The sequence below is a fragment of the Struthio camelus genome, chromosome 2 (assembly GCF_040807025.1).
Source record: "Struthio camelus isolate bStrCam1 chromosome 2, bStrCam1.hap1, whole genome shotgun sequence".
Taxonomy (NCBI): domain Eukaryota; kingdom Metazoa; phylum Chordata; class Aves; order Struthioniformes; family Struthionidae; genus Struthio; species Struthio camelus.
In genome coordinates this window covers 173408281-173420676 of record NC_090943.1, presented here as the reverse complement: position 1 = coordinate 173420676, position 12396 = coordinate 173408281, and the positions used below count along the sequence as shown (strand labels likewise).

The window sequence follows — 12396 nt, the reverse complement described above, 5'->3', positions numbered from 1 at the left end:
GGAACACATTCCAGCTAAGACAAAGCAACTTGTCTCTGAGCCAAAAGCTCACCAGCTGCTTCTTCCCAGGCATTTAATCAGGGACCGAGGAATGCAGTCCCCTCTGGGGCAGAACACAGCAACTGTTTATCTGCCAATAGCAACAGTGACCAAGAATTTAATACAGAAGCAAAGTAGATTCTCTGGTCCAAATGAAATGACAAACTAACTCAGGGCCACAGAAAGGAAATCCCTAGGCCAGAATTAGATCAGGACACCACAATTAACACTTCACTCTTGCAAAGAACGGGTGGGGGGGTGTTTCTGCTGCCTGGAACAATTCACTGTCTCAGACTGCATATCGTGAGACAGCAGCACAGCACAACTGTGTGAGCACAGGGCCCCTACTGAAACCAGAGCAGAAGCAACCTCTACCCCCAGTCCTGCACGGGTGGGCTTGGAACAGAGTCCGAAGGAAGGCAGCCATCGGACACATCAACACTCCCTGCCGCAGACACCGAGTACTCAGTGACAGTTTTGCATCGAAATACTGCAAAAGCATGAATCCCCTTCACTGGAGAAATCTACTGAGATTGTAACATGGGACAGGATTCTGGCTACGGGTGATGAAGGAAAAACCTAACATACCCCAAGTACTATCCAAAGACCTGCCTCTGCGTCTCAGCTAGTCCACTATTTATCTCCCCCCACCCCCACAGCACACTAGCTTCTCAGGAACGGCCTTCTCACTATACCCACCATGCTAGTTTAACAAAGGGACCTTATTCACCCATTTACAGTTCTCTTCTTCTAAAGCGTCTTCTGATCAAAGGAAGGTCAACCAGCAATTACAAAGAAGCGATTTATTTATCCATAGCGCCACAAACATTAGCAATAGGGAATAATGCCAGGAGTCATACACTAACCTGTTCCAATTGTTTCAAAAAGGATTGTATTTTCTTGAGAGAGAAATCACATCACCCTATACGTTTTTACAACAGACAACTTCTCCAGCATCGCTAGTGACTTAAGAGGTACCACGCACAAAAAAAATCATCAAATAAGCTCTAATGCTGAAATTGGGAAACAAGGGACAAGGCAGATGAGATCAAGTTTATGAGTTAGTATAGAGCAAGGTATTCAGAGTACAGCTGATCGTATCTTCAGGGTTTATGGAAGCACATTTAGGTGACTGAAAAAATCTTGAAGAGTTAAATGTCCCTGTGTGGAAGGAGACAGCAGGAGATTCTCAGACACAAAAGAGGCAAACAATTCCTCTGAACAGGAAGAGTACAAGAAATGGGAAGGTGCCAAAGTAGCTCTCGAGGGAACAGCTCAGACATATACTATTAAATACTCTGAAGTAGAAATGGAAAAAGGAGGAGTCAGAAATCACAAAGGACTTTTACAATGCAAGAGCTCAGCAAGCCATCACATCCAGCTCCCTTAGCGAACAGCGTGTCTTACCATTTACCACACTCTCTCCCTGCCTCATGCAAGTTTTTAGCAGGGAGAGAGACTGAAACAAAGCTATGAAATCCAGTAATATTCAGGGAAACATGTAAAATAGGTCAGGAGAGACCAAAAGAGGTTAATCTAGTCCTGCCCTTACCGCTAACTGTCGATAAAACATCACCTATACCATTCCTGGCAGATGTTCAGGCGATACTCAAAGGGAATAAGCAGAGATCTTAAGAGATGCAACAGAAGCAGATCCAGCGCTGGGCAAATAGAGGACCTGTAGGTCCATTGTGGTATTCTGTTTTACAGACATCCTGAAACAGGAGCAAGGAGAGGTGATCGTATGCTGCTAATTCTCATGAAAGAGCAGGAAGATTTTCAAAGGTGCAAACTCAGGTCAAGCAGCTAAATTGGCAGCCAACGTACCCAAAGACAGGGAAGAAGTTATTAACCGCATTTACAATAACGGAGGCTTACAATAACGGAGGCAACCAACTCTAGGGGAAAGATTGAGTAGGTGTTTCCAGTGATAACTTGTACAAAACCAGTGTAACAGAAGATTTGGTGAGAGGCAGCACTATTTAGGCCACTGTCACCCAAATCTTCGTTATCGCTTTGCCTCACTGAACCTCTTTGCCTCCCAGCATGCCCTTTCACTCCAGTATTACATGCATTTAAACTTTCTCCGAGACCTGAGCTCCTTTTGTGATCCACACAGTGCAACATGGATCCTACACACCGTCCAGAAAGGAAGCAGACCACACGCTTCAGAGCTCACACAGAAGTGAATACTAATTGTCAATTCTTATTTGTGGACGCTAAAGCTTCCTTGGGCAGCCTTGCTAATACTGTATACTGTAGTAAAATCAATTCCCTGCTCCTCTTTGCTGTTCTCTTGTTTATATGTTCAAGAGTGGTATTAGCCCTTTTTTCCGTAAATGAGCTTATATTCAGCTATTATTACTCTAGCACATATCCTAAGTCTCCCTTGTCACCACGGTCCTGAATTTATAAAAGAGAAAGCTGCTGCACCAGGAGAAAGAAGGATGAGGGTGAAATGACCTGCACTATTTCAATTTCTGGGCAACAGCACATCCAGAATACTTGGCTTTTGGAGAAACAAAACCACATCCATTTGTACACATTAACTCATATGGCTCCTGAGCTCCTGGAAGGCATTGAGAGACATGCCAACGCTGTGCATAACAATCAAGTGAAACCAGTTTCTTGACTGGTTTTGTTAAATGAATGCAGCTTGCAGTTTTGCAGAAAATTCACAGGCAGAACAAGCGAATGCGCCTACCACACACACAACCCTTAATGGGCACAGAAGCACGCTCAGTCTCGTTACAGCACGGTGAAACAGAGAAGAGCTCAAGTCACTGATGATTCACTGTTCCCTGCCTTTTTCAGGGAAGGGCTATTAGCATGGAGAGATTAAAAGAAAGAGCTTTACTCCTCCATGGAAGTAAATAAAACCTGAGATCCTCCTCACAGGCCCCAGATGCCAGGAAATTAAAAGCTGCTCTTAATTAGCCTTGCAAAGGCCCCGCCTTGTCTTGGGAAAGTGACAAACACGGCTCTCAGGTTTCACCCTGCTCAGCGCCAGAAGGATCCCAGGCTCTGGACAAAGGACACCACTGCTCTTGCCCCGGGCTAGCTGCAGCAAAACAGGATGAAACGCTGAAACCCAGAGTGTTTCTACCAGCCTAGCAATGGCCTTGCCATGATGCAAAGAGCAACAAGCCAGAACAGGAAGGAACCTACACGGGACCCAGGAGGCCTCCACTCCTTGGTGTTCCAGGAAGGTATCCATCTCCTTTCTTCTTTGGCGCAAGTGAAGAACAGCTCACTGGACAATAGGAAAAAAAAGTTTTCTGCACTGGTTCCAGTTTATCACAGAAGCTTCGGTATGGGAAAAAACCAAACAAACCAGAGAAGCTGTATCCCCTCAATTAGATATCTCTAAAGCTTGCATCTATAGAATCAGCACTATTTAAAAACTTGGAATCAAACCCAGCTCTTTAACTTCCTCCTTCTCCTCCACCATATGATCCCTCCGCCTGTCCCACCCAAACTCACTTCACTTCCTGCCCAGGTATCCTTCCAGCATCAGGTTTCCAACTGCCTGTCCCTCCACATACTACTGCTGAAACAGATTGCAGGCCTCATCCCTCCTCCACATTGACTTGTTCATTATTTTCAGTCCCTACTCAGCTCCACCACCTCTTTGTGCTACACCAGGTCCTACTATCTCTGCTCCACCCACGTTTCTTCTGACCTCTCCCCTTTGCCTTTCCATACTCCAAACCAGAGCACGCCTCTTAAAACACATGCGAGAGTCTTTGGGTCCCTACTGATCATGCCCTGCTTCTGTGCTGTGACAGGCTCCCGTCTACCACTCTCAAATTACATCTCCAAATTCCAGACTACGCTCGTTCCATTCGGATTAGAATTACATGCTCTGAACTGCTCACAGAGAGGGGACTAAAAGAGTCAGGTGCATTTTGTAGCTTTAATGTAATGATTTAGCAGTCTGTATCCTTGAAAACTAAAGGACCTGCTATTTATCCTCCTGCTGTACTGCATACACTCTCAGTCCTGCAGAAATCTCTTTATGTAAGCTAGGTAGGGCAGAAGTCAGTATGGAGCAAAGAATTTCCACCTCTGGAATTCAGACGCTCTAACAAGGAGCGCAGGGAACTTATCAAATATAATTTAACATTTTCCATTAAATCATACTGTATCACCCTAGCAGCAAATCCCTGCAACAAGACAGCAGATGCTCTTAACACAGATTTAATCTACCACTTCAAATAGCCCAAGTTCAGCCACCATAATGAGAAATCTGGACTCAAAACAGGCAAGATTCCCCATGACATAAATAAAAAAGGAGCAAGAGCAGATAGAAAAGGACTAGCCACTGTAGGAAGGAAGGGAACAAGTATCCACTTTTACAACTCGCAAGAGATAGTTAAGGAAACTAAGGTGGTATCACTCAGAAATGCCAGGCAGCAGGCAGAATTTGTCATCAGATCAAGAGCAAAGCAGTAGCAAAGAACGGACACGGGAAGTTCTGGTATGAAAGAAAACGGTGCCACAGAAAGAACAAGAGATTGCACATGTTTCGAGAGTATGGAAGAAGCAGACGAAAGGCAAATAAAAGCGTGTTGGACGGAGATGGCTCAGTAGTGGGAGCTAGGGAGAAGAACCCATGTAAGAGGAGGTAGGTAAATTCAAACATTTCCAAAGGAAGTTGCTTTTTCTCTGCTAAAGATGATGACCTTTTTGAAAGCCAGCCTCCCCTCCATTCTGTTGCTTCAAAAAACACCTCCACACAGAAACCTTCTCCAAAAATCCTGCTTCAGCCCTTAAAAACACACTTGCTATAGTCAAACTTGTTTTTAAATACTCTACATACTCGCCGATTCACATTTTTCTAACTGCTCTCCATTTGCTACTCTCCTCTCCTCTCCCTCCCCAGCACAAACAGCTCAGCACTCCTCTTGCACCTTTTCCCAAGGAATCCTGAGCAGCCCTCTTCTGTGAAGCAAGCACACAGACAGTTTCCTTCCTCCGAATCTTCCTTGTGGCAAGCACAAATCCTCCTACAAGCATCTCTCCCGTAGAAAAGACTCACACTTCCAATCAAATGTTCGTTCCACGAAATGCTTCTCAACTGCAGCGCACCCTCCCTGCCCCAGTCGAAGACCTCTTCAATTGCCCTCCCTCAGGGAAAAAATCTTTACCTCAATAAAGTGCTGCTTTCCTATCCTTTCCCGGTGGAAGGGCAATTTATTTTCAATTTTCATCCCACATCCACCTTGCAAACATGCAGATTCTCACTCCTCCAGTAGCTATCCGCCCATACCATTACAGTCCCCTACAGCAACAGCCTTTAGCAATGTCCCTCCTACATGTGGTTTGCATATAGCAAACTAAATCTGGGGCTAAGTAGCGCACCCTTCGCTGCTCGGGGAAGCTGTAACAGCACAGAACATTAGGACACGTGGGGTCACACCACAGGTAGCTCTAGCCTTGCATCCTGGTTCTGCCAACCAGGCAGGAGTTGTGGAACTCCTTATCAACTTCCTCTGGACTAGGTGACCGTTCATAGCATCAGCTGGTCGAAACTTTTTATGTGGGTGCCTGGAAAGGAGAAAGACTGTGGGACCTATTTCTGTTCCCTCTTTCTGACAGGTCTCCAGGGCACAGCACCTCTAGGTAGCATCCACCAACTCTTTGGTTTTTTTCCAGGAGCAGTGAGCACTCAGGGGTGCTCCGCTCAGGGTCCCCTTCCTGTTCCCCACCAGCACATATTAGACCCTCACCAGGGCATTCCAGCTTTGCTAGGGACTGGCTGATACCTGTCACTGCCAGAGAAAACCAATAGCAACTGCAACCAGTATCAGATACCAAACAAGGGTGCTAGTACAACAGGCCCATAACAACACTTTGTTGAAGTACTCCCCTCGGACATGCAGCACAAGCTACGCCTCAGCCAAAGATGGTGTCTTTGTATATACTAACTTCTGGTGGATTTCTCTTCTGGGAATTTGTCCAGTTCTTTTCTGAACCCATGTACATTTTGAACCGCTTGTCATATGACACAATGGCAGTTCTACACGTTAACTACGTTTTGCATGGAAAAATTATTTCCTTTTATTTATTCTGAACTAAGCTGTTACTGATTTCACCTAACGTCCACTGATCCTCATCCTGGAAGAAACAGTGGGCAATTGCTCCCTGCTTATTTCCTCCAAACCATCTGTGATACTACAGACCTCCATCATCTGATGGGGAAACAGTAACATCTTTTTCAGACTGAAGAGATAAGGTCTCTTGTAAATTTTGGTTTTTTCTGTGGGAAAGCTGTGGCACACCTCTGATGATTCCTCCCTGCCCCACCTCCCACCCCCAGCCATTCTCTTTTAAGACATCTCCTTTGAGATTGGGGGACCAGAAACGCGCACCAGAAATTTATACGATGATATAAAAATTCTTCCCTTCTCTAACGCTTTTCTAATAATTCCTAATCATTAAAGAAAAACCTAAAATTTTAGGGAACGCAATCACTACAGAGGGAATCCATGATCCCAGGATAGGTCATGGGAAGAGCTCTAATGCTCCCACGCAGAACAGACAAGACACCTTGAGTTAAACAATAGTGTTTGCAAATACAGGTTCTTTGGGTGACAACAGGAAGGAAATACAATGGTTAGGACAGATACACAGGCAGGATTTCATCTATCTGATCACAGACTAAATAAAATGTCAATATAAAACGTGGACTTCCATCCAAAAGATGCTCTTCAAAAGCTAAGCAAAATCCAATCACATCCAAAAACCAACTATACGTCAATAAAATCTATCTCCACATAAATGCAAAGACAGTGACTACTCAGAAGATACAAGAAAGAGCTGAGCAGTGCAAGGATAGGCAAGTTCACTACAGATACGTCGCAATTAGCCTACTCTGCAAAAGAGACTTTCGCTCATTCATCAGTCTTAACCTGCCTGTAACCTATAACACAAACTTTCCAGTAGTTTGAGAAATAGAGTATATATAGACATATAAAAATATAAATAAAGTATAACGAGATCTCAAGATACGTGATGGAGGAGAACTCAAAGTATTGCACTGTCTTCTCCATACCTGAACAACGTGCCCTCACAATGGAAGCAAGTTGACTCAGAGTACTTTCAGAGAGGACCAAATCGGAAAGATAGAAGGCAAAAGTATTAGAGGCAACAGGAGAGCAAGATGGTGCCATTTCTATACAAGAGAATCCGTTTAAGTAGAGATGCATAAATTGTTCAGTTTAGCAAGACTGAACTAAACTGTTTTGGCCTGAACTAAAAGCAAACATTTTTTCAGATTTCATGGCAATAAGTATATCAGTAATTCAACAAGAGGCTCCGAGGTGCGTAAAACGTGCCTTAGTCCATAGTTACTCTGGCACACTACTGTCCAAAGAAGCTACAGTCAAATACTTTCTGTGGCACAAGCAATGCTGAACCAACTTTTTAAAAATGGTGCAATTTCCACACGAGAGATATGGAAAACCTTCCTCTAGAATATCCTATAGCCCAGTGGGGTCTTAAGGCCTCCTATTCCCCGAGAGGTGAGAGACAGTGGCTTCAAATTCCAGTTCTTGTCTGCAGTACCCTACACTCCAGATGAGCCAGCAGAATGGGAATATCAGCGTTTCAGCTTTTGCTGAATGGTGTTTCAAGGCGGTATTTTAAGTGAAGGAACTCAGCCAGTACCCAAGGCTCCTGCCTTGCGAAAGCAAACTCTTGGAGTTTCAGAGGTGCCTGGGTCAAGCCTGCAGTGTCTGTACAGCAGATCTCCTATCCTCTAGCTCTACAGAGAAATCACACCGCACGGTGCCTGGCAGCACATTATGGTTTTATCACCTGTGTCACCTGCGCCGAGAGAACCGCGATTAAAAAGAATTGTGAAAGAAAAGGTAAGCACAGGCCTACGTTATAGTTAAAAAGCATAAAGCGTCTCTTTCATTTTTAATATACTTGCTTGATACCTTTTTGTGGTTTACAAAGACTTCTTGAATTCATCCCGTGATTTTGCTGAGCAATCAGTGCTGCTGACAGCACTGCTGATTTACAAAAAGCGTTCTCCTCTGCGGGCAGGACACCCCGTTAGCGGGTGCCCGGTAACCTGTCACAAGACAGGGAGCCCCCAGACTTGGAGGGAACAGCTCACGTTCCTGGGGCGAGTCACGGAAAGACAGCTAAGCGGCGCGCACCCACTCGCGACCCTCCCCCGGAACGAGCAGCCGGCTTCGACCCGGCTACTTCAGCCCTTCCACCGCCCTGCTTTATTTTCCTTTCCTTGGTGAGAAGCGGGCGATAACTGGACCAGGAATCAGACAGCCCAGAGACGCAACCCTAAGCGGCAGACTGCGGGGGGAAGGAGGCCAGGCCGCCCCCGGCGGCGGCTCCGCGGGGCCGGGCCGGGCCGGGCCAGCGGGGCCCCCGCGCCGGTCCCGTCCCTCCTTCCCCTCCCCGGGCCGGGCCGGGCCTCACCTTGGGCAGCTCGCGGAGCTGGTTGGCGTCCAGCAGCAGCTCCTCGAGCGAGCGGCTGTAGCGGTAGATCTCCTCGGGCACGGCCTGCAGCGAGCAGTGCCGCCGGTCCAGCGCCTCCACGTGCCGGTTGCAGCGCCACAGCGGCGGCATGCAGCGCAGCATCGCGCCGGGGCTCGGCCGCGACGGCGCCGGGCCGGGCCGGGCCGGGCCGGGGCCGGCCCGGAGGAGGGCCCGGATGTGCGGGCCGGGGGCGGGCGCTGCGGCCAGGCCGCGCTGGGGCCCGCTGCCGGCGCCGCGCTGCGCTCGGGCTCCGCGCCGCCCCTCGGGCCTCGCCGCCGCCGCCGCGCTGGGCCCCGCCGCGGCCCCGCTCCCGCCGCGGCCCCGCCGGCGCTTCAGGCCACGCCGCCCCCCGCGAGCGGCCCTGGGAAGCCGAGTCCGCGGCCCGCCCGCTCTCCCGCCCTGCCCCGCGCCGCCCCGCCCCGCCCGCTCGGGGGCCGGGCCGCGCCGCGCCGGTCAGGCGGCGGCGGAGGCGGCGGCAGGGCCCGGCCGGGCCCCGCCCGAGCGGGAGCGGTCTGCGGGGCCCCGGGCCGGAGCCCCCAGGGCGGGCTGCGGCCGCGGAGCGGGGCAGGGCAGCCGGAACGACCCGGAGGAGACGAGGAGAGCGCGGCCGTGCTGCGCCTTGTCCGAGAGGCAGCGGGCGGGAGCGGGCCGTCCGCGGAGGCCGCCGCCGCCGCCAGTGAAAAGGAACGGCCAAAGGGAAACACAGTCCCAACGCTGTCGATGCAGGACTCGGCTCCGGGTTAGCAACACTAATTAAAAAAATTATTATATATGCACACACACCCACACACACATATATATGAATAAAATTAGCAGCTGCCAATTCCACAGCAGAGAAACCACGCTAGATTATTCCCGACCTAAGAAGTGACTGATATTTCTGGGCAAAAGTAGCAATTAGCATCATGTAGCAGTAGGTATAGCACCCCATGTGAAGTTACAAAGTTTGCTAGAAAAAAAGGGAGGTCACTCTAGGAATTGTGAGATAGATGATGAGTCAGCCAACAGGAAATAATAAGCTCTGTTAACATTGAAATTTTAGGGGCACCTTTAATCATCTGTAACAAAATGTAGGAATGTTCTAGCCACGGTTCCTGGAAAATGGAGTGCAGCGATCCAGAACAAAACCCGTGACATTTTAAAGACAGGAGGATCTACTAATGAAACTAAATTTCAACACCAAGTGCAAGGTTATGTCAGAGACAAAAACAAAGAATGTCAGCTTTACATGAATTCCCTGGTTAAAAATGACACAGGAGCAGCAGAAACGAATCGCCCGGAACAGAAAACCCGGAAAGGGTGCCTGTGAGGGAGGCACAGCTGAAAGTCCTTGGACATACTCCTTGAAGAGAGTACATCAGTAACCTATCACATAGGTGCTTGTAGACCTCTGAAATTTGTAGGTTCTAGTCACTTGTACTTCAAGAAAAATGAACTCAAATTTGCACCTCTGTTCAGACAAGCTACCAGAACCATCAGAATAATGGAAAACTCTTAAGGAAGGAGATTATATAAATTTTGACTTATTTAGCCTAATAAAACACTAAATTAATATTAGCAATTAATAGCACTAATATTAGCAAGAAATATTCTATAGAAGTACACTAATAAGAGTAAAAATGAAAAGAGACCCATCTAAGCTAAATAAAAGTGTTAATACAAGAGCAAGTATAATAGCAGTTGCTAATAAATTAGATTTTTTCCAACCTGTTGAAGTTGGAAACCTATCTGTACACCTCAATGTTTAAGATCATGAACTTTGTACACCTTTCCTGAGCAGCTAACTTCATTTTGGTACTGTTGTTAAGGGTCCTGTAAGTGGAAGAAAATGGTTTTATATAAGGATTCAGATCTTCAAGCTGCAACAGAAATTCTGCAAGAGCTTTGAGCAGCAAAAGCATCTCCGCATAACAGTGGCTGCCCCAGCAGGGTAACGTTCATACGTCCGTATGTACAGAAGCTCCAAAGGCACCTAACATTGCTTATCTTCCAAACCTTCAAGAGATGGAGATGCAGCTGAATCTGACTGAGTCTTGGCAAATCAAGGAACTGACTTGCTTTTCTCTGGAAGCCTATCTTCCCTAATTTGTCATCAAGGAAACCATATTTTCTGTAACAAGCTTCTCTTGCTCTTTGCAGCTGTCACAGGTGTAGGACCTATCCCGCTCTGCTTCCCAAGCACCAAACTGCTGTCAGGCTTTTATCACCCCACTACAGAAGAATCTGATGCTGAATCAGTGCTAAGACTACTAACATACACTGACTTGCAAACCAAACCGAGGATAAAGCTTATCAAGGATTACTTTAAAAGTCCCATCACAGCCTAGTGCTCATCTGTATTTAATGCTGTCTTAATCTGCAGGACTAAGTTTCTGAGAGGACTTAAGTTTCTGTGACCAAACTTCATCTAATCGAATGCTTGGCTGTTGTAAGGGAGACACCGAGTGCAGGATACTCAAGGGTGCAGACAGGAATAAGAGCACCATTCCCTGCCCTGCAGGGCTCAAATGCGAGTCACTCAGTCTTCCCTTTTCACTTGAAAGCTGCACATTATTTGCCTCGCAGTTTTATGAAGTGATGGCTGTACCTCCTCTCTTGTTAGGAATCCTCTTCTAGAAGGATGGGAGCACTCATGCCTGTACCATAATGCATGTTAGCCATATGCAGTCCTGTCATTCTGTCCATCACACAGAGACCACAGTCGCCCAACTGAAGATCTTTGCATGTACAGAAAAATGCGGATGAATCAAGATGTTACCTCATTCATAGTAAAAATTATACCATTTACTTGGAATAAAGACCATGCAGATAGATAGTATTTTCAAGTATCAACCAGATGCTGAAGGACCTTTTTATGCATGTATTTTGCTTCAGACTGCCACCTCCCAAATTATTTAGTCTCTTCCTGCTCATCCACTATGCAGGAGTACACCAGTAATCCATAGGATTTACCCACTTTGAACTTGTACAGAAGTCAACAGCAGGAACTTGACAAGGAACAGTGTTCTATTGGTTGAGGCCTGGAAATTTAAGGTCCTGGGATGTCACCAAAGAAAATGATAGTACTATCCTGCTCTGTAATTAGAAGGTGTATATATACACACAAGACAAAGCGGGGATTGATTATCCCTTTTGTTCAAGCATTCAGAAAAAGTATTTCAAAGCTGGGGTAGGGCAGAGAAAAACAGGACAAACAGAAACAGGAATAGATTGGAAAGAGCTTATCATAAACATGGAAGAAGAGAGTCTCCTGGATCATGAAACAGGTACCTGACTGAATTTATTCACAGAATCCTTATTCATCTGAGAGGAGCTCTCAAGCCTTCTTTTCTAGGAAAGCAATCCTGTAGAGGTAGGAGAGCTCTACGAGCAGAGGGCACAGATGCAGGGCACATTACCTGTGTCCTGGCACAGATTTTCTTCACTGCTAGGCTGAAACCATCTAATTCACAGAATCACAGAATCGTTTAGGTTGGAAGGGACCTCTGGAGAACATCTAGTCCAACCTCCCTGCTCAAGCAGGGTCCTCTAGAGCATATTGCCCAGGATCGCATCCAGGCGGGTTTTGAATATCTCCAGCGAAGGAGACTCCACCACCTCTCTGGGCAACCTGTTCCAATGCTCTGTCACCCTCACAGCGAAGAAGTTTTTTCTCAGGTTCAGATGGAACTTCCTGTGGTTCAGTTTCTGCCCATTGCCTCTCGTCCTGTCACTGGGCACCACGGAGAAGAGGCTGGCCTCATCCTCTTGACACTCCCCCTTCAGATACTTGTACACGTTGATGAGATCCCCTCTCAGTCTTCTCTTCTCCAGGCTGAACAGGCCCAGCTCTTGCAGCCTTTCTTC

The 12396-nt window shown here is 47.2% G+C and overlaps 1 protein-coding gene across 39 annotated transcripts in view; it reads right to left on the bottom strand.

Annotated features, from left to right (window-relative positions):
• Positions 1–8705, bottom strand: part of SCRIB (scribble planar cell polarity protein) — a 121548-nt gene extending 112843 nt beyond the window's left edge. For 20 of the 39 annotated variants that reach the window (XM_068933727.1, XM_068933706.1, XM_068933701.1 and 17 more), the window contains exon 1: positions 8491–8700. In XM_068933727.1, the coding sequence (XP_068789828.1) occupies positions 8491–8652 (162 nt within the window). In that variant the 5' untranslated portion in view covers positions 8653–8700. Of the gene's footprint in view, positions 1–8490 lie in introns of all 39 variants that reach the window. The other 19 variants (XM_068933702.1, XM_068933703.1, XM_068933694.1 and 16 more) reach the window with 3 other exon arrangements.
• Between the last annotated feature and the right edge of the window lie 3691 nt (positions 8706–12396).